The 24,409-nt window shown below is 38.0% G+C and overlaps 1 protein-coding gene and 1 pseudogene across 6 annotated transcripts; both read left to right on the top strand.

The window, feature by feature from the left end:
- The first annotated feature begins 595 nt into the window (after positions 1–595).
- TFAM (transcription factor A, mitochondrial) lies at positions 596–22,904 on the top strand. 5 transcript variants are annotated; one of them, XR_013524983.1, is made up of 9 exons: positions 596–825; positions 1,379–1,497; positions 3,524–3,594; positions 4,061–4,210; positions 6,177–6,272; positions 9,416–9,472; positions 9,996–10,178; positions 11,699–11,999; positions 14,133–22,904. XR_013524983.1 is itself a non-coding variant. In XM_054243043.2 (8 exons), the coding sequence occupies exons 1-7, from the start codon at positions 725–727 to the stop codon at positions 10,143–10,145; spliced, it is 744 nt and encodes a 247-aa protein (XP_054099018.1). In that variant the 5' UTR covers positions 596–724; the 3' UTR covers positions 10,146–10,178; positions 11,699–22,904. The 5 variants fall into 5 exon arrangements, 2 of the variants coding, with proteins under 2 accessions (XP_054099018.1, XP_009008155.1); XR_013524982.1 differs by having other exon boundaries at positions 9,996–11,999; positions 17,132–22,904; XR_008475552.2 differs by having other exon boundaries at positions 9,996–11,999.
- Positions 11,866–22,904, top strand: LOC118146335 (cystatin-B pseudogene; annotated as a pseudogene). Its single transcript, XR_013524984.1, has one exon. The product of XR_013524984.1 is annotated as a cystatin-B pseudogene (transcript).
- Positions 22,905–24,409: the final 1,505 nt, after the last annotated feature.

Below are 24,409 nucleotides of genomic sequence, written 5' to 3'. Positions count from 1 at the left end.
GCCATGTTACTTTAAATTTGGTCCCAAGACCACGGACATTATAACTTGTTAAACTCTGGGGAACTCGCTAAAATGCAGATTCATAGGCCCCACACGGAATTAAGCTCTGCTGTAAGGCCTTGGAAACTGCATTTTTAAGTTTGCGAATCCCCTGCTCTCCTGGTACTATTTCTGAACTCCGAGCTGCAGCCCTGGCTTGAACTGAGAGGCTCGGCTGGGCGCGCAGCATCCGCCGCCCGGACCTCGGCGTCCTGGATGCAGGGCTGTCTGTTACAAGGACAGTCCTTAACGGACAGTCCTTGTGGCCGTCACGGGCGGACAACGGTCAACGCCAGGCCGAGGTGAGGCCGCCGCTGTCCCTCCATCACCTTCCTGGCCCGGGAGGGGAACCCACTGCTGCGGGCGTCTGGGGCCAGAGGCAGCTCAGCAGCGCCCCGTCGAGGCCTGAGCTCTCCCCAGGCTAGCTGCTTGCGGTTTCCCTTCATCTCGCGGATCCTCTTCCGCCACCCATCGGGGACAACGTCTGCGCCAATTCTGCCCTGCCCCGCCCCCGTTCTGCCGACCGGATGTTAACAACTTTCCCATAGTTCCTCGCGAATGGCGGGCCTGATAGCGAACTCCGGAGGGTCGCACGCGAGTTCTGGTTGTCAGTGTTGGGGTTGTTCTGTCGTGTCAGGAGGCTCTCCGAAATTGGGGCCCGGTGTCTGCCTCCTCCGCTAGTGCGATGGCGTTTCTCCGAAGCATGTGGGGCGTGCTCAGTGCCCTGGGAAGGTCCGGAGCGGAGCTGTGCACCGGCTGTGGAAGTCGACTGAGCTACCCCGTCAGGTAGGCCAGCTTACCTGTGCCGTAAGGGGCGGCAGGGCCCAGGACGTCCAGGGGCTGGAATGTAGACCCTGTCCTCCACTTTCTGCCCCTCCTAGGAGTTCAGAGCCTGCCTGGTTCTTTGATTCAAACCTCCATCTTGCTAAGGGGACGGTGGCTTTGAGACCAGGCCTTAATCCCTTGTATCTTGTTTCCTGCTACCCACCACTCCCTCTTCCCACCCCTCCCCACTGTCCGGCTTTGGACCCGTTCCGCCTCCTCTGCGAATTCCCGCCGAGTCTCCAGAGATCGTCAAGGCATTGAGGAGGCGTGGCCCAGGAGCTGGGGTGTAGACGCTTTCCTCCGGTCCCTGCCCTTCCTAGGAGATGAGAGCTTTGAGACTTCAGTCCCGCAGACGGTTAGGACGGGGTTTTAATAAATCTCTAGCATTCTTGTTGAAGGTGTTAGATACATAGTATCTTTATGACATCTCTTATTTGGGATCTATGTTCATATACATGTGAATATTGACAGTTAAACATCTGACATTGGTTATTTTCTTTTTATTTATATGTAGTTTTGTTTATTCACCGAAATGGTTTTCATCTGTCGTGGCACGTTATCCAAAGAAACCTGTAAGTTCTTACATTCGATTTTCTCAAGAACAACTACCCATATTTAGAGCTCAGAACCCAGGTAAGGAGTTTTGGGGCGTGTACCCTTTTCTCATGTAATAAAAATGCCACTACGCAGTTTTAATAGCAATGTTGAATTGCAGTACTAAAGCATTCAGTGACTGCAGGAACAATCATTTGATGTCTGTAAAATAGGAAGTTCTATTTTATACCAAATAGAAATGCTTTAAACATAAATGAGAACTAATAAAAGGTATTTTTAAAATAACATATAGTGTAGAAAGCACCCTAGGAAGAGGATAAAACTGAAGTTGGGGCCTAGTTGCCTTTGGTCTAGAGGACCACTGATGAATTATTTTCTCTTGCTTAGCTCCTCCTTTTTCTGCCTCAGGGAATTGTTAATAAAGGTGCAGCTTCTGTGGAAGCATCCATAAAGTATAAAGCTCTATGCAAATTACTGCTAATTTCAAGAACTTTCAAGATAAGAAAGGTTAAACCTTTCCATCCTAGGAGTTTAGAGCCATCCTGGTTCTTTGATTCAGACCTTGACCTTGACAAGGGGTTGGTTGGTGGGTTGTAGGGTTGTAAAGGATAAATCCTTTATTGTCTTGGGTTCCAATAAAACATTTCCAGGTAGGATGTTTATTGACTTCCTAGAAAGCCTGTAGGGCTCTTATTTTAAGTTAGAGTGTAAAGATAATAGCAATTTTTTAATTTTTATTTCTAAGACATCACAGGGCACTTGTGAAAATCTAATGAACTGTAATAAAACTGCTCACCTTAGGCTGGGTGAGGTGGTTCACACCTGTAATCCTAGCACTTTGGGAGGTCAAGGTGGGTGGATTGCTTGAGCCCAGGACTTTAAAACCAGCCTGGAAACATGGAAATCCTGTCTGTACCAAAAATACAAAAATTACCTGGGTGTGGGGGCACGGTGCCTGTAGTCCCAGCTACTTGGGAGGCCGTGGTGGTAGGATCACTGGATCCCTGGAAGTTGAGGCTACAGTGAGCCATGATTGCTCCACTGCACTCCAGTCTGGGTGACAGTGAGATCCTCTCTCAAAATAATAATAATAATTAATTTTTTTAAAAAAGCTCACATTATAGCTAAGGAGTTAGTTTCAGAGACCTGCTTAAGTACCCACATCTTTTAAATGTAAGAGCTGGTACTAACAGGTGTTTTTAAACATCAGCTGCTACAAAATTAGCTGGGCATGGTGGGGCATGCCTGTAATCCCAGTTACTCAGGAGGCTGAGGCAGGAGAATCGCTTGAACCTGGGAGACGGAGGTTGTGGTGAGCCATTGCACTCCAGCCTGGGCAACAAGAGTGAAACTCTGTCTCAAAAACAAACAAACAACAACAAAAATCAATTGCACGCCATCATTCTAGTTAAGATGAAGAAGGAAGTGGAGAATAACAGGTTGAATTTCAAATAGCTTTTCAGAAAAGTGTTTTTGATTGAAATATGGAAGTAAAAAACTTGAAGCAATTGATCATCCATCTTCTTTAATTAGTAATCAGCCTTGTGCAGTGGCTCACGCCTGTAATCCCAGCACTTTGGGAAGCTGAGGCAGGCAGATTGCTTGAGCTCAGGAGTTTGAGACCAGGCTGGGCAACATAGTGAAACAGTGAAAATACAAAAATTAGCTGGACATGTTGATGTCTACCTGTAGTCCCACGTACTTGGGAAGCTGAGGCAGGAGAATCAGTTGAGCACAGTAGGAGGAGGTTACATTAAGATGAGATTGTGCTACCGCACCCCAGCCTGGGTGACAGAGCCAGACCCTGTTTCCAAAAAAAACACACAAAACCTAGTAATCAAACTGTAGACTGTTTCTCATGGTATATGATATACTCCTTAGCAGTTAGAGAATAGACTTTTAATAATGTTGGATAAATTACTTAACATATTTAAATTAGTTAAATAAGGGAAAGTTAAATCATTGTATAATGTGTGGTATGGATTGTGCTTTCTTGGAAATATTTAGAAATTAATCCTAAGACTGTGCTTTCCTGGAAATCTTTAGAAATTAATCCTGAGATGTAAAATTGTGGCATCTTTTTTCATTTTATTTCAATCTATAGATGTAAAAACTACAGAACTAATTAGAAGAATCGCCGAGCGTTGGAGGGAACTTCCTGAGTCAGAGAAAAAAGTAAGCACATAAGTTTTCAGCATTGCTGACCAGTTATTCAGCAGTTAGGAGCAGTTGTCATGTCCTTTAAAGGACCAGATGAATCAGACCTTTAAAAAATAATCTTGTTATCTGGACTAGTGTGATATCTTCCAGGAAGAAAAAAAATAATAATAATAATCTGTTATCTACAAAGAAACTTTATATCTTCTGATCTACATAAATAATGAGAATATGGATGTATGGGGTGGAGGTGAAGAAGTGGCAGCAGTTTGAAAATGGAGGCTGCTTACTAAACTCTCACCTTGATTAGTATGTATAAGGAAAATGCGTGTTTTAATCCAGATACATCTCATCCCAGATCACATTTTCCACCTGGTGATAAAATCTGTCTATTTGAAGTCATGTAGTTGCCTTTCCCTGGCACATGCTATGTTGAATTTGCCAGCAATGGTTTGTTGACTTAATTTGGATTTTTTATTTATAGATATATGAAGATGCTTATAGGGCAGCCTGGGTGGTATACAAAGAAGAGGTGAACAGAATTGAAGCAAAGCTAACTCCATGTGAGATTATGTCTTTGAAAAAAGAAGTGATAAACAAAAATTTAAAAAGGAAACTTGTGTTAAAAAAGAGAGTAAGTGTCATTGAAATACTTTTTTTGTTACAGTAAATATTTGAGATTTATATTACTACGAATATAGATAGTTTTCTCTTAATAATAATAATAGGCAGATACAATATGGTAGAATGTTATTAGGTATTCTACAGTTAGGCAAAAGTGGGATAGTTCTCTTCTGAAAAGTGAGATAGCCGCTAGGACCACTTGTCATTGAGTCTGTTTGGAAATCCTTTTTGCTACTTTCAGATGTATCCACATTTAAGGTATACAGTTAGTAGAACAGTAATGAAAACTATAGGAACAGAGAATAAAAGTTGGAATTGTTATTGATTATAACCAAATCTTTGCTTCCGAGCTTCTCTAGAATAACCTATTAATTTGAATTGTTCTATAGATTATGGTGAGTGTGATATGGAATATTGCCAAGTATTCATTAATTCATTAACACATCAGAAAAGTGCCAATTTATCTAATCAAGTAAGTGCCTTTAGGACGGAATTTTTTTTTTCTTCAAAGGAACAACTATTAAAAACCTCACATGCTTCAAAATTTGTAGTTCCTAGCTTAGTGTATTAATTCACATAAATGTCATCATTTGAAAGTTACACATTTATTTCATAGAACCAGTATTGTGAAGTGGTCAGTTTGCTAGTCATGTACCTACACTATTACAAAATGATCATCAGAGTTAAAACTATTTCTTTGAAAGACTGGATTACAGCTTTGAATGTGAGATGCTAATACATCTTTCCCTTACCCTAATGTTTTAAGCTGTCCTAGCACTAGGGTTAAGGACCTGCCCAGTTTCAAGTCCATGAAGCTGTTGCTTTAGGGTGACTGATCTAATTAGTAAAAGGGAGCCAGAAGATATATTGAAAGTGAAAAATAAGAGTACCTACATAAGGATGGTATTTGGAAGAGTGATTACTAAAGTATGTTCTCCCTGTTTCATTCTTCCTTCCTCCTTAATGCACCCAGCCTATGCTAAGACTAGAGAGGACCAGACATGACAATTGGGCATTTATAAAGTTTCCTTTTCCATTCTGTCTTTTGTAATTGTTCTTCCTGTTAAAGACTCCCAGTACCAACTAGTTCAGAGATCAGGTGAGAAGTGTGGGGACTAGGAAGTTACAGCTAAAACCCTTAGGAGAGAAATCCCTTGTGGTAGCTCTAGAAACAAAGAGGGAAATAGTTAAGTTGTAAAGTGCTTAAAGTCTATAGTAGTTTCAATACTTAGTGACTGAGAGATTCAGGAAGAAGAAACTAAATCAGAGGATTCCTGCTTATACTTATGAATAAAAGTTGGAATTGTTATTGATTATAACCAAATTGCTATTAAGAGCCACAGAATTTTATAAATTATAGATACTACTTACTATCCAAATTCAGAAACTGAGTATGATAATGCAATATCACTCCCTGAACTCAGGAACTAAACTGATAGTAAGGGATACTTGTATTCTTTTCCACAGTTTCTTCCCTTTTGGTAACTAGTAAAATTGGAATTAACACAACTTTAATTCCAATTTTAAAGCTTTAAAGGTAGAGACATTCAGGGAATGAAATGAGATGAAAGATTATTAAACAATAGTCCAGTGTTCGTGGGTTGTGGTGGAAGCATGCAGTGATTTGGTCAAGGGGACGTAGTGTCATGCAAGGATGAACTGAGGTGGTTTTATCTTTTAAACAGGTTTTGTATGTATATATTCAGTTATTTAGTTCGTGGAGATTATGAGAATAATAGGTAAAGGAAATGGTTTTGTATGGAAAATAACTCATAAAAATCTAATATAATTTTTAAAACACCACTGTCAAAAAATTCTGACCCCAAGATGTAATAATTGCCCTATATAAGAATCATAACATTCACTTTAAGGGACATTCTGTAAAGTTGTTGTAGTGAGTAAAGTTTCTTTAGGTAAAATTAAGTTTCATGAAGGTTAACACTATTTCTGACCCTCCACTTTTTTTTTTTATTCAGGAGTTAGCACTGCTTGGAAAACCAAAGAAAGCTCGTACAGCTTATAACATTTATGTAGCTGAATGCTTCCAAGAAGCTAAGGAGGGTACACCGCAGGTAAAGCTGAAATACATTTTTTTTTAATTTTTAAAATATTTAGACAGGAAAAATACAGGGTGCTGTGTCAGGTGGTGAAGAAAAGTGGTGAATTACAGACATTAAACTCTCTAAAGGCCCTCTTTAAAGAAAAATCTTTTTCTTACCACATACAATCAGTTTGGGTATGTAGTTGCCAATACATATACGTAGATAGCCAATTTTTAAAATTTAAATACTTACATTTTTAAAATATGTAGGGATGTTAAAGTTCTTCTGGAGGTTTTGCTGGTCCAGCAGTTCTTAACTGTTTTACAATCATTACAAAGAATGAGAGTAGAGCTGCAATATTTTCTATGGGGAATTGATTGTAACCTATTGCTTCATGTTATATCTTTTAATAAAATTTTGGTTATGCCCATGGGGATATATTATACATGTGAATGTCATCATATCAGTGTGTCAAAGAAAAAGGAAGCTTGTCAATCCCAGCTGTGGCTTAGTCTTAACTAATTTTTGGTACTTAGAAGCTCCAAATGGGCAATTGCTTTTTTTCTTGTATCATATGACCTGGTAAAAGAAGTGGATGTTCAGATCCTTAACCCATGTTAATATAAAATGAAGTTTTTGGCACTCTGCCTTCAGGATTATTAGATTTGTTGTTCATTTTAGAAATTCTGTTTCCGTATCCCTAAGTAACATTCTTATATTGTTGCTTCTTGATTTTTTTCAACTTTAATCATTCTTTATCTTATGTTTTAAGCATTACCTCCACTGTTTAAGATAGACATTTAACTGTCATCCCACTGTTCTCATGTTTGCATTCTCCTACCTCCCAATATAGTTATCGTGTGTGTTTATATTAGGTTGGTGCAAAAGTAATTGTGATCTTTGTCATTAAAAGTAATGGCAAACACAGCAGTTACTTTTGCACCATCCCTATATTATTATTATGATTATGTAAGCCCTGTTCACAGCTGAACTGTCATATGCTATAATTATTTTTTCTTTCTTACAAAACTTATTTTCCCTGAAGTTGATTATGTCTCATTGTTCACTTAGGGTTTTTTTTTGGTTTTTTTGTACTTACCAATAATTCACCTTCAAACTCCTCAATATTCACCAGCTTTTAGTAAATTTAGGAAGTATTTTTCCTTCAGTTTGATTCTGAAAACTGGGGTTTGTTCCAGTTTGACTGTTGCTTTCTAATCCTAGTATACAGCTAACATCTTGGGATCTCCCTCATTATCCTTATGGTGCTGCTTTTGCTTCTGTTGTTAACTTTTTTGGTTTACTCTGATTCCTGTATAGCATCTTCCCCAGTAAGGGTGCATGGGAGATTAAGTTTTTGAGTTTTGCATGTTTGAAAATGTTCTCACGTTCATCTGTTATACTGGGCATAGAATTCTAGTTTGGAAAACATGTTCCTTCAAAATGTAAAAATTTCTTTTCTACTACCTTATTGTACTGCTTTTGATAAATTTAAAACTGTTTTGATTATTGGTCCTTTGAATATGATCTGACACTTTTTTTTCCTCTCCTTTAGAACTCCTTTTACTTGTATATGCATCTTCTGAGCTGGTCCTCTAATTTTCTTATTTTTTCTGTAATGTTTTCCTTTAGCCTTCTTTGCTTTTTTTTCCCCCTGAGCTACTGTATACATTTTAACTTAATCTCTCTACTTTTAGCATGGTACCATTTCCCTCAACTGTACCTGGTTTTTAGAGAGTGACACTATTTTACTCTCTGGAGAGGATAAATGTCCTAAAATTTGCCATGGTAGAAATTTAACCTTTTTTTTTTTTTGAGACAGGCAGCCTGTTGCCCAGGTATAGTACAGTGCACGATCTTGGCTCACTGCAACCTCTGCCTTGCAGGATCAGGCGATTCCTCCACCTCAGCCTCTCGAGTAGCTGGGTCTACAGTCACCAAGCCTAGCTAATTTTTTTGATAATTTAGTAGAGATGACGGGCTCACCCTTATTACCCTAGGCTAGTCTCAAACTCCTGAGCTCAGGTGATCCACCAACCTCAGCCTCCCAAAGTGCTGGGATTACAAGTGTGAGCCACTGCACCTGACCTAATCTCTTTTGAAACAGTCTTTCAACCAATCTTGTGTTTAACCTTAGCTTCACCTGTTTTACACCTATCTGGTGCTGCCAATTCCTACGATATTTGGGAATTATGTATTATTGTAAATCAAGTTGCTTTTAGGTTTTCTCCACTGCCAGTTTTACAGTTAGCTTTCTTTCATCAATTAAGTCAGTTGCCACTAATGCATCTGCTTTTCAGCTTCCAGAATTTTGTGTTGATAGTGCCCTCTTCTATTATCTTTGTTCATGTGAATTTATGCCTTAAAAGGATTTCTTTGTTTAATGGAATTTTAGAGGGAGCAAAAGTCAGCATCTTTGTCTGGGCACTGTGGCTCAGGCCTGTAATCCCAATGATTTGGGAAACTGGGGTGGGAGGGTTGCTTGATTTCAGGAGTTCAAGACCAGCCTGGGCAACATGGTGAGCCCTCATCTTTACAAAAAAGTTTTTAAAAATATTAACCAGGCATGGTGATGCACACCCGTGGTCCCAGCTACTCCAGAAGTTGAGGCAGGAGGATCACTTGAGCCCAGGAGGTCAAGACTCACGCAGTGAGTTGTGATCATATTACTGCATTCCAGCCTGGGTGACAGAGGAAACTTTGTCTCAAAAAAAAATGTTCTCTCCCTTTAATTTTATAAATCAAGAGCCAAGCCCAAGGGAGGTAAAATGACCTTTTTCCAGGTCATATAATTAAGTTCAGCTAAGTAGATTTGCTGGATTTGTGTTGTGTTATTCCTATTACTGTATCTAAACATTTAAGCACAAATTTTCAAATAAAACATAAAGCTACAGGGAAGGAGTAAAAATAGACTTTGAAGTTTGTTTATGACAACGTATAGATTATACCTGAATGTTAATATTTCTGAATCAAAAATAAGTACCTTATTCAATTTGTTTTTGTAAATTTTAACAATTCAATAGTTTTTGTTTAGAGAGAAAAGATGTTAAGAACTGATGATACTTTGCCTGTAATTCTTGGTATCTGAGTTTTTGTTGTTGGAATGAATAATAAAGGTCCTTAATCACTGAAGTCCCTTAACTGCTTTAACTTAAATATATATTGTTTTACAGAAAAAGCTGAAGACTGTAGTTGAAAACTGGAAAAATCTGTCTAGTTCTGAAAAGAAAGTGAGTATTATGGTTGTTAGTCTCAAGTGTCTAGTTAGGATATCTATGAGAGAATATATTAGGGCAAGTCTTGATTCATGTGAGGACAACCTTATATTACTAGTAATACAGGCATTCTAAAATTATTTTCATATTCTTAGAACCAATTTGGCATTTTTCTCTTGGTAATTTTTATCTGCAAATAAAATTGGTATTTGAAACCATAGCACTCATAAGCTCGAGTGTCCACTGTATTGAGTGGCAGTCCTACCCTGCTGCTGCATACCCTGCTATCCCTTCCTATACCTCAAAATCTGAACTTGTAACAATAATTTCAAAGAGGTAACAGTCTATCTCTTTACATTTTCCTCATCTAACTTTTATCTCATGAAAATTTCTTCTCCAGTCTCCCTTTATACATACAGAATGGTAGTGTAATTTCTAAAGTATATACAGAAGCATTTCAGAAATTAATTGCTATTTTAAATACTAATTTTATTTTAGTAAATAAGTAAATCATTTTAACAGTTATGCTTTTTCTCAGATATATGTTCAGCTTGCTGAAGATGATAAAATTCGTTATGATAATGAAATTAAGTCTTGGGAAGAACACATGATTGAAGTTGGGAGAAAGGATCTTTTACGAAAAATGAAGCAACCATCAAAAGATGACACAGACTTCTTAGACGATTGAGATGTGTTCACAATGGATAGGCACAAGAAACCAGTTAGGTCTCAATACCTGAAGCTATTATAAAATTAGAAATTTCTTTTTCTTCAGCTCATGGACCTCTGCCAGTGTAATACTTGCTTTGGAAAACCCAGATAAAGGTTTATGCAAAATTTATTTTGTATTTAGGAACTACTGAGGATAAAAGTAATCCATGCAAATGTGAATTATTTTACCTTTGATAAAGGTAAATCAGACTATGAAGTTTTTTTTATACAGGATGATGTAAAGAGTATTCTTGTTTCCTTATATTATGGAGGCAGGAGTTTCCTTTTCATAATTGTTACAAACTGTAGAAGCCACAGTGTTCTGTGATATAATCGTGCATTTTTCAAAAAGCAGCCTGAACTCACCTAGGTAAATTCCAGTTTCTAGGTATAATTCATATTATATTCAGAGTTGATGGTTGTACATGTAAGTGATTGCTAGTTTCAGTTGCAACTTTTTATAAAAGGGGCTGAGAAATTTATAAACCTTTTTCTCACTGTCTTTTTTCTAAAGTAAATACTAAGAAATTATGTACCAGATCTATTTTATGTTGCATAGAATCAAAATTTTAATCTTTAATTTTCATTTTCTAATTATATCTTTTAAGATGAAACATTTGTTTCACAGCTTTTTTCTTTTTTTTAAGTAAGGAATTATATTTTTTTCTGAATTATTTTCTCTCATGTGAGTATATTGATCAGAAAGAAAACTTGTATATATTTTAAAATGAGAAATCTAAAAAATGAAAAGTCTCCAAAGTCTCTGGAATTTGAAACACTTTGCATAATGTATAAAAAGAGTTGGCTGTAAGAGACAGCCAACTAAGGCCTGTGGGCCAAATCCAGCCTGCTGCCTGCTTTTTATGGCTGGTGAGCTAGGAATTATGTTTATAATTTTAAAATTTTTAAAAAACTTTTATGATACTTGAAAATTATTAACATGAATATTCATAAAGTTTATTGGAACAAAACCAAGATCATTCTTTTACTTGTCTATGGCTGCTGTTCTGTTATAGTGACAGAGTAGCTGCCAAAGAAACTACAGTCCACAAAGCCTGATATTTACTGTGTCTATTTACAGAAAAAATTTGCCAACTCATGGTCTATAATATAGTGTGATATGATGACTGTTCCAGTGTATTGAGGTGTTAGGATAGTTTTTCAACTGTTTTCAAATATTATGGTTTTAGAATTGTTGTCACCTTTAAAAGGAAATAGGTTATCACTGTGTAAGCCTAACAAATTGTTGTTTCTCAGTGTTAGCAAGGAAAATAATCTAGTTTCAAATTACATTGCAGTATAATGAAAAAGATCCATATAGTGTGGATTGAGAGTCTTTTAAAATTACTTGCTATGGCTTAGTAAAATGCACCTCTTCCAATTAGCACATATCACAAAAACCTCACTGTTGTTGAAAGCCATCTTTCTTTAGCATTTGTTCATTCTTTCAGGAGAGTCAAGCAAAGATTTTCAAAATCCACACCACCTGTTTGACCTGAATAATTCATCTTTTTTTTTTTTTTTTTTGAGATGGAGTCTTGCTGTTGCCCAGACTGGAGTGCAGTGGCATGATCTCAGCTCCCTGCAACTGCTGCCTCCCTGGTTCAAGTGATTCTCCTGCCTCATCCTCCCAAGTAGCTGCAATTACAGGCGCGTGCCCACTATGCCCAGCTAATTTTTTGCATTTTTAGTAGAGACGGGGTTTCATCGTGTTAGCCAGGATGGTCTCAATCTCCTGACCTTGTGATCTGTCTGCCTCAGCCTCCCAAAGTGCTGGGATTCCAGGCATGAGCCACCGCGCCTGACCTCATCTTTCATCATCAGTTCACAGGTACAGGATAACTCAATTTATATGCACTGTATATGTTATGCAAAATATTTAGAAATTGTAGACTCTAGATCTCCAGAAAGACTTTGAAGACTTTGATGTCACAAAAGGATGACTTGTTATATGCTGAGCTTGACAAAGATAGGAATGTGAGAGAAAAATAATAGTTTATGAGGAAAGATGAGACTTAAATATATAAAGTTGCATGTTTTAGAATAACTTCTCCCTACGGTTGCTTCTCCCTCTGGGTGTAGACAGGACAGTGTCAGCCATTAGTGAAATAGATACAATGGGTTTGAGGCCAGCAGTTTGGGAGTAGAGGGAAAGAGAAAGAGATGTGCTAGCATCTGTCACAGGCTTTCTCAATTAGGTTTTCAGGAGAAAATGCAGCCCTAATTTCCTGTATCATCTAGAATGGTACTAATTATGTACAATCCTTAGGAGAATGGAGACAGTTGTAACTCAAATCATTGACTCAGTTCTATTCTGTTCAGATGAGCTCAGAGTGCACATAGGAGTGTTTGTAATGATTGAGTTAGAGGAATGAGTTATGCAAACATCTCAGGACAAATGCAGCATAAAAAACATTGCTGTAGTTAACTCTGCAGGGAAATTTCCTCTGAGCTCTTTTAACATTAACTACCTGTACTGTTTTATACTTAACATTCACATCATGCCTTCCCAAACATATTGGGAAGTTCAGCATTAAGTATGTTTCTCAAATACTTAACAACTTCATATAGGAAAGAAAGGTGTAAACAGTGAAGAGTTAGAGCAAAACAATTTTATGATAACTTTATGGTAATTTCAAATTGGATCTGGTTCTCTGTTCCTAAAATAGTGTAATTTTTAATATTTTAAATAATAGGATAATCTGTTTTCCAAGCCTTATTTCCTCCCCTGACATCCAGAATACACACTGGATCCAAGCCTTTCTTAAACTTCAATATGTGTGGAAGACTGACATGCCATATACCAAATGCTATTTAGCTTTAACAGTAGACAGAGATTTTCTGTTATAAAAAATAAGAGCATCAGTAACCAGTGATCACTCATATAAAGCCTTATTATTTTGTGTGTGTGTGTATTAGGTCTCACTATGTTGCTCAGGCTGGAGGGCATGCTGTGATCTTGGCTCACTGCAGCCTTGACCTCCTGGGCTCAAGTGATCCTTCTAAATAGTTGGGACTACAATAGGCACACACCATCATGCCTGGCTAATTTTTGTATTTTTTTGTAGAGATGGGGTCTTGCTGTGTTGCCCAGGCTGGTCTCAAACTCCTGGCGTCCAGCGATTCTCCTTTCTTGGCCTCCCAAAGTACTGGGATTCTAGGCATGAGCCACCATGCTTGGCTGTAAATAAAACCTTACTACTTTTTTTGGAGACACAGTCTTGCTCTGTCCAAGCTAGAATGCAGTGGCATGATCATGGCTCACTGCAGCCTTGAACTCCTGGGCTCAAGAGATCCTCCCATTTCAGCCTACTGAGAAGCTGGGATTATAGGTGCAAACCATTAGACCTGGCTATTATTTTTTAGACTTTTCTTAATTTGATCCAACAAAGTAGTTGCTATAGGAACTGAGTGGTAGAAGGAAAGGTGCTGAAGAAATGAAATAAAGCAACGTGTATACTGTCATGAATAGTCATATAGTAGTTTTTATACTTTTGTTCTTTGGAGTGCCAATACTAGGTTTTATAAAAGTAATTAGTTGAGGGGAGAGAGGGTTGTGTGTTTATTTTATTTTCTGATCTTTACTTAATACTGTGTACAAATTCAGCAAACTATAATTCTGTAACTATTTTTGCTTTTGGCTAACTCCTTTTTTGGAAACATCTTTTTTTTGTACAGGGTGTATGTTATTTTTTTTCTAGCTGCTCTGAATGTGTATATTTTGATTTCTGAATTGAAAAAATTATAGTAGCTTACTTAAGTAGATTTAAAGTAATTAGAACACTTTACTTTTCTGATGTTTTCTGTACCTAAAATTTATCACCACCAGGTTGTGCTAAAACAGCAGGAAATTTTTATATTGTGAGTGACATCCTTAGGAGAATGGAGACAGTTGTAATTATTTCTCTTAATTTTACTAACATTTACTATAAGAATATTCTCTCCCTCTTTTCTCCATTCACAGCTACTCTCCCTCCTCTTCATAACATCAAGCTATCACAGACAAATCTGAAAATGTTACAAGCACAGACTATGTTGTATGTTTTGAAATTTTAAAGCAGTAATGTTCCTTTTAAAATAGAACTTCTGGAAAGAATAAGAATATTAATACATTTATTGCTGTAAATTTGTAAGACTTTTCAAACAAAAAGCAAAACCATACAAAGCTAGTGTCAGTCTCACATTGTTCACAAATAAAGAACTTTGGATAATTTATTAAATCACTGATTATATTTGATATGAAATACATAAAACATACAACCATTCTCTAATACATTTCAAAATGTTTCACTGGTTAAGGAGCCAGTAAATAAAGTTGACCCTAAAAAAGAATTTTAAATAAACTAAACATTTTTTAATCACCTAACATCATTTATATATTGGTTTCTGATTTACATGTGTGATGTCTAAGAAAATCTCTGACTTTATTCTTTTTTGCCATTATTAATTTAAAATTTATCCCATTTTATGTCCTCCTTCCCCAAAATCAGGTATACAGTGGGGAGGACGAAAGGACTCCATACTTTTGACATGGTGACTTTATTATATAGGTTACCGACTGCTAGCCTTCATATTTTTAGAAGGTGCATATTTGATTAGACCCATCTATGAGGTTCTATTTTTTTTTTTTACTGGAAATTTCATGCATTAAATGTTGGGTAGGATTAAGTGATGAGACAGCGGTCTAAATTTCTTAATCATTGAAAAGTATTGAAGTATTACCAACCATCTTACTCATTTCTGTATTTTTTCCCCTAAGTTACCAGTTAGAACAGGTTGTCAGTAGTTGTGTAACTAAGATGAAGAGGAATTTTAGTGTCAGTGGATACTTATTGATGCCAGTAGTTTTTCCAAGATGAAATTTATACTGTGACGATCAGGCAATATTTAGATGGGGGTGATGGAGAATTTTTTAAAGTATAGGAATTTTCTCTTAATGCTGACATAAATAACATCTAATGTTGTAGAAGCCTAGTATCAAATATTAATTGGACTGAAATAGTTCAGAATATTTTCCCAAAACGATTTCCTCCTACTCAGTTTTTACTTTTGCAGAGCTTCTACTTACCATTTGTAATAACCTAAATGACAATAAAGAGAAGAAAAAAAGATTTGAAAATGGTGAAATCACCTTCTTCCAAATATCATTCAGGTGACTAAAATGCAAAACCAAGTACAGTAGACAAATAATAGCAACATTAGAAAACAAGAAATAACACCATCAGTAGAGCAGCAATTTCTAGGTATTTTTGGAAGATAGGAGGGACATAGGGATTGACAGGTGTTTGTTGGTGTCAGTGTGAGCAAACCACGTAGTGTGAGTGAAGCAGAAATGGAGAGGTCTCACCAACTCTGAGTAGTGAGGGCTAGTAACAAAGATTAACCCTAAGATGCATGGAGATGGGTGTGTGGCTGGTTTTTATAGTCCCAGCTACTCAGGAGGCTGAGATGGGAGGATCACTTGAACCGAGAGTTGGATTCAAGCCTGGGCAACACGGCGGGACCCTATCTTAAAAAAAAAAAAAAAAAAGCCCTTAAGGTGGTTGGAGAGAAATTAGGGGGTATATTTGGAAAGGGGTAAGTGTGAGTAGACATAAGGTTTGTTTTTTTCTCTCCAGTGAATATTTTACTCAAACTGAGGAAAGTAGAGTGATATGCTAATGTAGGGTAGGTTTTTTTTCAAGCTAGGTGCTGTGATTCTCAACAGTGGCTGAGGAAGATCAACTCTTAATGCATGCAGATACCTGGGCCAGAATCTGGAGGGTGGAACTGGCCTTTTAAAAAAGTTCTTTAGGTTAAAAAATGTGGATGTAGTGTTTGTGGGAGTAGTGCTATAACTCAGAGCTTCCCAACTTCCTAAGCTGGCAGTAGTGGCCAATAGTGAATGAATCATGTGTGTGGCAATCTTGCACTTGTTACTGTATGTTATAGCCATCCTAGTGGGTGTGAAGCATCTCATGATTTTGATGTGTTTACATTCGGACTAATGATGTTGACCATTTACGTGCTTATTGGCTACTTGTATGTCTGCAAAATATCTTCCAGTTCTTTGCCCGTTTTGAAATGGGTTATCTCACTTATTACAGAGTTTCAGGAGTTCCTTATATAGACTAGATCTAAGGCCACTATAAAATAAATTAATTGCAAATATTTTCTCCCATTCCAGGAGTTTTTTTCACTTTATTGATGGTATCAGTTGCAGCATAAAAATTTTTAACTTTGATGAGGTCCGGTTTATTTCATTTTATTTGTGCTTTTGGTGTCATATATAAGAGACCATTGCAAAATTTAAGACTGTGAAGATTTACCCCCCATATATTCTTCTGTTTTACAGTTTTAGCTCTTACATGTAGGTCTATCCATCTTGAGTTACTTTTTCTATATGATGTGAGATAGGTGTCTAGCTTCATTCTTTCACCTGTGGATATCTGTTTTCCTAGCACCATTTGTTGAAAAGATTATTCTTTCTCTGTTGTATTGTCTTTATACCTTTGTGAAAAATCAATTGACCACAGATCTTTGGGTTTATATATGAAGTCTCAATTCTATTATATTGATTTATATGTTACCTTTATGCCAGTACCACACTGTCTTGACTACTGTAATTTGTTACAAGTTTTATGATAGGAAGTATGAGATCTCTAACTTAGCTTTTTTTATTTTTTAAGATTGTTTTAACTGTTCTGGATCTCTTCCATATTTATAAGAATTTTAGGATCAGGTTGTCAGTTTCTGTAAAGAAACCAGCTGGGTTTTGATAGGGATATGTCAGGTCTGTAGTTAGACTTGGTGCTTTTGTATATTAGCTTCTAGTATTCTGTGTCATCAGTGGCATCTTCATATTAACTTGCATATGGCAGATTATAAATTTGTTCTCTACATAATTTTGGAGCATGATTGTGGGCTAACCTACTAGTGAGAGTGGCTACTATGCAGCTAATAGTCTTCTGTATTTGTGAAAAGGCAGGAGGAACAGGGCACTCATTGTCTCATGTCAGGATGGAGAGAATTTGGTTGATTCAAGAGGTATTTAAGCCCAGTCCCCTTGCCGAGTCCCTCCGCCACCACCACGATGATGTGCGGGGTGCCCTCCGCTGCGCAGCCGGCCACCGCCGAGACCCAGAACGTCGCCGACCAGGTGAGGTCCCAGCTTGAAGAAAAAGAAAACGAGAAGTTCCCCGTGTTCAAGGCTGTGTCCTTCAGGAGCCAGGTGGTTGCGGGGACAAACTACTTCATCAAGGTGCATGTCGGTGATGAAGAATTTGTCCACTTGCGAGTATTCCAAAGTCTCCCTCATGAAAACAAGCCCTTGACCTTCTCTAACTACCAGACCAACAAAGCCAAGCACGATGAGCTGTCCTATTTCTGACCCTGACTTTGGGCAGGGTCCTGCCACCAGAAGCCTGGTAATTAAGTGATTCTGCGTGGACCACAGCGTGCACTTGGGATCATAAAATGAGTATCTCCTGGCCGGATGCAGCAGCTGCCCTTGCATTTCTGTTCCTAAATTTCATTGTGTTGATTTTTTCCCCCTTCCAATCAGGGATCTTAATATTTTTTGAAATCTTTCAAAATATTTTCAAAAAATAAAATATATATTAAAAAAAAGGTATTTAACAGGTTGAATCCACAGGACTTAATAACTGGTAGAGTGTGAGAGATAAGATAGAGAACTATAGAAAAGATTATGCTTAAGTTTTTTAGGCAGCCAAGATGGGGAATGTTGAAAAAGGAACTGAATTCCTTCAACTTGATTATTTCTCTACCTAGACCTATAGATTTCTGGTCCCTCTAGGGGCTCAAGAGGTAGGTATCCACAGAGCTCAAGAGGTAGGACAATGCCAGGATTTAGGATGCAGGAAGGAATACAAAAATATGTTAAGGCTGGAAGTGTTGATAGAGTTACTACATTAGGCATAGGCAAGGTTTTATCTGTATGGAGACAAACATAATAGCTCTGAATACATCCACAGAAATCAGAGCTTGCATTCAAGGACATCAATACTACTGGGGACAGAAAGGTGAGGCATCAGTACTGTAAGTGAAGATAGACAACTTGAGACATCAGTGTAGGCAGAAGTTAGGCTGGGGTCTCCAGAATCAGATGTTCAACTGACAGCAAGTGTGAAGGAGGACTTTGTCAGGGAGAACTGGGATGAGTTTCCAGAACCAGGAGAGTAGAATAAATATAATGGCATCTACCTGGAGTCCGAAGTTCTTCCGAACTAATGTTTATCAAAGAAATTTTAAGAATCATCTACAAAACATGTAAAATGGAAATTCCTGAATCTTTCTCTCAGCAGGTCAAAAAGAAGCTCAAGTGATTCTGCCACAAATGGGAATGTTGATCATAATTTAAGAAACACTGATGAAACTATCAAAAAGACCAATTTCATTATGAAATCAGCAGGCTGCTGGGACGTATGTCCTCTTTTGAGGTCTAGGACAAATGCTAATGTATGAATGGAGATTGGGGTTGTCTATCTGAGGTAGAGCTGTTACCGAAAAGGGGATCTTGATCCAGACCCCAAGAGAGGCTTGGATCTTGCACAGGAAAGAATTCAAGATGAGTTGCAAAGTGCAGTGAGAAGAGATAGTTTATTGAAAGCTCCATTACAGAGTAGGGGTCCTCAGGAAACAAGCAGAGGAATGCACTGTCTTTAAATTTTTCTTATATGGGGATCTTCTCTATGTAAAGACTAAGATGTGTGTACAGGCAGATAATGCTGATAGCATGACCAAATTTAGTCCTTTATTGATTTAAAGAACTCCATCCTTGGCCAGGTGCAGTGGCTCACGCCTGTAATTCTAACACTTTGAGGGGCCTAGATGGGTGGATCATTTGAGGCCAGTTCAAGACCAGCCTGGCCAACATGGTGAAACCCCATCTCTACTACAAAATATAAAAATTAGCCAGGTGTGGTGGTGCACACCTGTAATTCTAGCTACTCAAGAGGTTGAGACAGGAGGATCGCTTGAACCAGGAGGCGGAAGTTGCAGTGAGCTGAGATCATGCCATTATACTCCAGCTTGGGTGACAGAGCAAGACTCCATCTCAAATAAATAAGTCAATCCATCCTTGACATCTTAGTGTGTAAGTGCATCAAAGCATTATTATAATTCTTGGAAGCATATATTGTTATGGGTATTGGGACATTTGGACTTTGTCTTGTAGGAGTTTATTCTCACAGGTGTCTTGAAGCTGTTTTCTTAGCTGTGAACATCTTAGGACCATGGGTCATGACTGGGAAGTTTAAGATGGAGTTGATTTTAAAATGTGTCACTCTGGCTTTTCTAGGCTTCTGCTTCCCTAATTCAGTCACAGTAGATAGATCTTTGGCGAGTCATATCCTGTCATCTTCTAAATCAGGGTTTCTTCTCCTGGTTGTGGGGGAGGGAGGGTAGAGCAGTTTGCTTAAGAACATTTGGCATTATTCTGAGAAATACATGATTGTCATGACTGGGGAGGGTACTACTGGCATCCAGTGGGTAGAGAGGACAAGGACACTGCTAAACATACAGCATGTGCAGAGTTCTCTCCACAGTAAAGAATTGTCCAGTCCCAAACATCATTCTTGCTGCTGTTGAGAAAACCTGCTCCGTATCCTGAACTGACATAGGATCTTGTAGTAAAGAGAATAATTGCTTGCCAGATTCAAGAGACATGGCTAAGGTAGTTAGAACTACTCTTTTTCTTTGGAGTTGCTAAAATTAGCAATATCCACACCACTAATGAAAGAAATACTAAACTGTTTGGAAAGAAGGATTAGGGAGAAGGGTATGCAGTGAGACAGGAAAGCCTGAGGAACTCCCCTGAAGTCTTTTCCATGAATACTGATCCATGAGAGCAACTGTATGCATGGTATTAGAAATCCTTGTGAAAAGTGACCAGTAAAGAGAGGTCCAATTTTCTAACAGTTTAGTTCAGAAAGCACTCATATATTGTTTAGCTTCTTCTTTGCCTTGGGAAGTAAACCAGGATTATTAGTTTCCTGTGGCTGCTGTAACAAATAACCAAAAATTTGGTGACTTCAAACAATGTAAATTTATTCTCTAACTGTTCTAAAGGCCAGAAGTAATCCTGGCTCCTGCCTGTAATCCTAGCACTTTGGGGGAACGGAGGCAAGAGGATCACTTCAGCCGGGGTTTTGAGACCAACCTGGGCAACATGGTGAGACCTCATCTCTAGTAAAAATTTAGCTAGTAGTGATGGTGGTACACACCTGTATTCCCAGCTACTTGGGAGGCTGAGGCAGGAGGATCACTTGAGCCAAGGTGTTTGAAACTTCGGTAAGCTCAGATTGCATCACTGCACTCCAGCCTGGACAACAGAGCTGGACCTTGTCTTAAAAAAATGAAAAAAGTAATTTTTAAAAGGCCAGAAGTCAAAAGTCAAGTGTCAACAGAACCACAATCCTTGTGGAGGCTCTAGAGAAGAATCTGTTCTTTGTTTCTTCCAGTTTCTGGTGCTGTTAGCATTCTTTGGCTTGTGGTGGCTGCAGCTCCCTCTGCTCTGTTTTTATATCTCATTTTCTCTATGTGTCCCCAAACTCAATCTGCCTTTCTTTCCCAAGGATACGTGTGATCTCATTTAGGGTCCTCCCAGATAATCAGAAAAAAACCCTTCATCTCAAGAAACTCAATCATATCTTTTGCTTTATAATAATACTCATGGACTGCAGGAATTAGTGTGCAAGCATTTCCTTCTTGGGCCTACCATTCACCTCACTATACAAAACAACAATGCTACCCATTTTATAGATTATTTACTAGGTCATGTGGCTAATTAATTGTGGAATTTAGCATTGAGCTCAAATCCTGGTTTTATCTTTCATCACTGTAGGGTATATCATAACAAGAAACAAAGATGAGGGAAAAAACAGGCACAAAAATAGAAGAGAGGAGAAATAGGGATTTGGAAAACAAGCTGCAGACTTGAGATTCTGGACAGTAAGCAGAAAAAAAATACTGCTGTGAAAAATGTCAGCAGTGAGCCCAGGGACAATTGCCAATTAATTTTTCTTTGTCACCACTCCTCCAAGTGGTTTAGCGTTCCAGGCCTGGGACTGTCTACAGTTGAAATAATCCCACTTACTTAAAATAATTTGTTTAGTGCCTTGCAGTTAATGTTTCATCGTTGGAAGGCACCATAGTTATTGGCCCCTCTAACATTTTTTTAAGCTTAAGTTCTGTAAGACCTTGTTGGTTTGTATTTTTATAAATCTTGCAAATAGTTAAACCTTGCCAGATGACTAACACTCCCAGGTAAATGGTAAACAAAGTGGCTTTCATTTTTTCTACTCCTTGTCCAACATTTTCCTCCTGAGAGAGACCACTGTCTTTAGGCTAGCTCTTCACAACCTTGCTGGACATTAGAGTTGACTGGGGGAGTTTATTTATTAGTTTATTTTGAGACAGGGTCTTGCTCTGTTGCTCAGGTTGGAGTGCAGTGGCACAAAGAAGGCTCACTGCAGCTTCAACTTGCTGGTCTCAAGAGAGTCACCTCAGCCTCTCATGTAGGAGGAACCACAGGTGCGTGCCATCATGCCTAGCTAATTAAAAAAAAATTTTTGGTAGAGGTGGGGTCGTGCTATGCTGTCCAAGGCTGGTCTCGAACTTCTGGGCTCAAGCAATCCTGTCTTGGCCTCCGAAAGTGCTGGGAGTACAGGCATGAACCACTGTGCCCAGTCTCACCAAAGGAACTTTAAAAAAAAAACAGTGTTCCTGCCCACCTCAGACAAGTAAAGAGCCAGAGAGTACGACCTGAGAAAAGGGGTTCTCAAATGTTTTTAATTTTCAAATTCACATTTTAAAGTGGACATATAACATTTTGCATTTGAAGAGACAGGATTAAATTTCTAGCATACTGGAAATACTGACTTAAAAAGATAAAAGTCAGATCACTTTTGTATAATAGGTTCTAAATACCATAGTTAACATACTTCTTATTATTCGGAAATTTCCCATCTTTCTATTCCACAGCTCCTATAGAATTTTATCCTACTAATGTAATATATTTTCATGCTTGGATGTCTTTTATTTATTAACTTACCATAACTATTCTGGAGCAAGGTATCTATATAAATTTGGATTTAACTTTTAAGATATCCTGTGTCTTCAGGCTTTAAGTACTTAAAATTTCTGCATAGTGTGATCATTGTAATTGTTATTGAATGCACTTGATAAAAGCAACATTAATGTATTATAATTTGGTGGGAGGTATAAAAACCGAATTTCTACCTATCAGTGAAAGAATAAACTAAATAAGGTGTATTTATATGATAGAATGCTCAGCAATAAAAAGTCAGAAATTACTCATATGTACACTAGCATGAACAAATTTCAAAAATGTGCTAAAAGAAGCCAGACATAAAAGAGCATATACTGTAGGATTCCATTTATATTAAAACACTAGAAAATGCAAACCAGTCGTAAGTGGCAAAAGCAGACCATTAATTCCCTGGGACTGGTGTAGATGGAGTGACACACTGCAAAGCATTGTGAGGAAACTCTTAGGGATGATGGAGATGTTCTGTAACTTGAGTGTGGTGGTGAGTTCAGAGTGTAACCATTTATCAAAATTTATTGACTTGTACGGTTTGAATGAATATGGCCTATTGTACATAAATTACACTTCAATAAAGTTATACGTTTTAGGTTTTTATAAATATTAACTAGAAAGTGAAATTGCATTGGAAATATGCAGAAGAATAAATCTTTACTCAAAGCAGTAAAAGTCTGTCACTCATTTTTATAAAAGTCACTCATTCTTGAACCAAACCTATTAGTGCTGCTACAGATTCACTCCCTGTCCTCAAGTCTGACCTTAGTTCCTAGTATTCTACCCGTAACTTTCTTCCTCACCTCTGCTATTTTTCACACACATCAGACCATGTGCCCACTTCTGAGACTTTACTCTGGCTTTTCTTTCTTCCTGTAATTCTCTTTACCCAGAGATCTGTAAGTGTCTCTCCCTTATTTTTCCTTTTAAGTCTTTTCTCAAATATCATACTTCAAAGAGGATCAGGATCACTCTAAACATCTTTTGACACAGCAACATGTATCTCCACGTCCACACTCCCATCTCTTTTGGCTCTTTATTCTGTAGACCTTAACACTTCTAAATACTATATAATTTCCTCATTATGTTTATTATGTATTGCTATTAGGAATTGTATACTCCAGGAGGGCAGAAATCTTTGTTCTCTAATGTACTCCTGTACCTAGAATTCTGCCTGGCATATACTCAGTACTCAGTAAACACTGAATTTTAAAAATGAGCGAAAGTAGACTTAAAATGAAACACTTTTCGTGTTAATATATATGTGAATCAATAAGATCGCTTGTTATACATTTTCAGCCCTTCTCGGGACTTCTATGAGGGTGCTCTGTCTAAAACAAAAACAAAAAAAAACCTTCAAAGAGGCGGATTCAATGTTTTTGAGACAAAACCAGCAAGTTATAAACTATAGGATTCCGGAGCACTCAAAATTTTCATTTGATGAACTTCAGTGTTAGCACAGAATCTTGGATGTGAAGCAGGGTTTTATAAGGCTGAGCACTTGCTCTTCCTTCCAATGAGAACACCATCCTTAGGGGGAGAAGTAAATTTGATGAAAATTAAATTCAGGATGGTTGTACAGATGTGTTGAGTTGCCCAGCTGGAAAAATAGTACCACTACCTGGGGGAAAACACTTCTTACAACTTCTAAATAGATGGTTCTTCAAATGAATTGAAGGAGTACACCAAATTGAAGCAGCATAGGAAACTGTAGCAGGAGGGGTTGAGGGTAGTCAGTTAACCTTCCTTTTGCCACAGGGCTTCTGTCTGTCACATTTCAACTCCTTTGGACAGCACAAGAGCTTTATGCTTTCAATCACTGACACCTGGCTTGTCAGTGCCTTTATCACTTCCAAATCAGAGGAATGTTCACCTCTGACAAAAGTGTCATAGCTTAGGTAGATTTGTTGAATTTGGATTTAGCACCCAAAATGGCAGTAGGAAGTCAGAACTGGGTTAGAAGAAACTGGCCAATTGTGGGTTTATGGTCGGCATTCAAAGGGACTACCGAATTCAGGACTAGATTAAGTAGATAGCAGTTTCTAGATAGTCCAATCCAATGGCCCAGTTAGGGATGGGGTAAAGGTGAAATGTGCAGGTTTCAGAGAGAATGCAGGCAACAGGCAATACTCAGAGACAACTCATAGTAACAGTAATGGCTCACGAAGCCAGGCAGTGAC

This window comes from Callithrix jacchus, chromosome 12 (assembly GCF_049354715.1).
Source record: "Callithrix jacchus isolate 240 chromosome 12, calJac240_pri, whole genome shotgun sequence".
NCBI lineage: Eukaryota > Metazoa > Chordata > Mammalia > Primates > Cebidae > Callithrix > Callithrix jacchus.
This window is presented reverse-complemented; position numbering and strand designations above follow the sequence as displayed.

Excerpts from the sequence above, each read along its gene's own strand:
- TFAM (XM_054243043.2), top strand. The coding sequence starts at position 725 with ATGGCGTTTCTCCGAAGCATGTGGGGCGTGCTCAGTGCCCTGGGAAGG. Across the intron at positions 826-1,378 it reads CGACTGAGCTACCCCGTCAG|TTTTGTTTATTCACCGAAAT; the intron begins GTAGGCCAGCTT and ends ATTTATATGTAG. Across the intron at positions 9,473-9,995 it reads TGTCTAGTTCTGAAAAGAAA|ATATATGTTCAGCTTGCTGA; the intron begins GTGAGTATTATG and ends GCTTTTTCTCAG.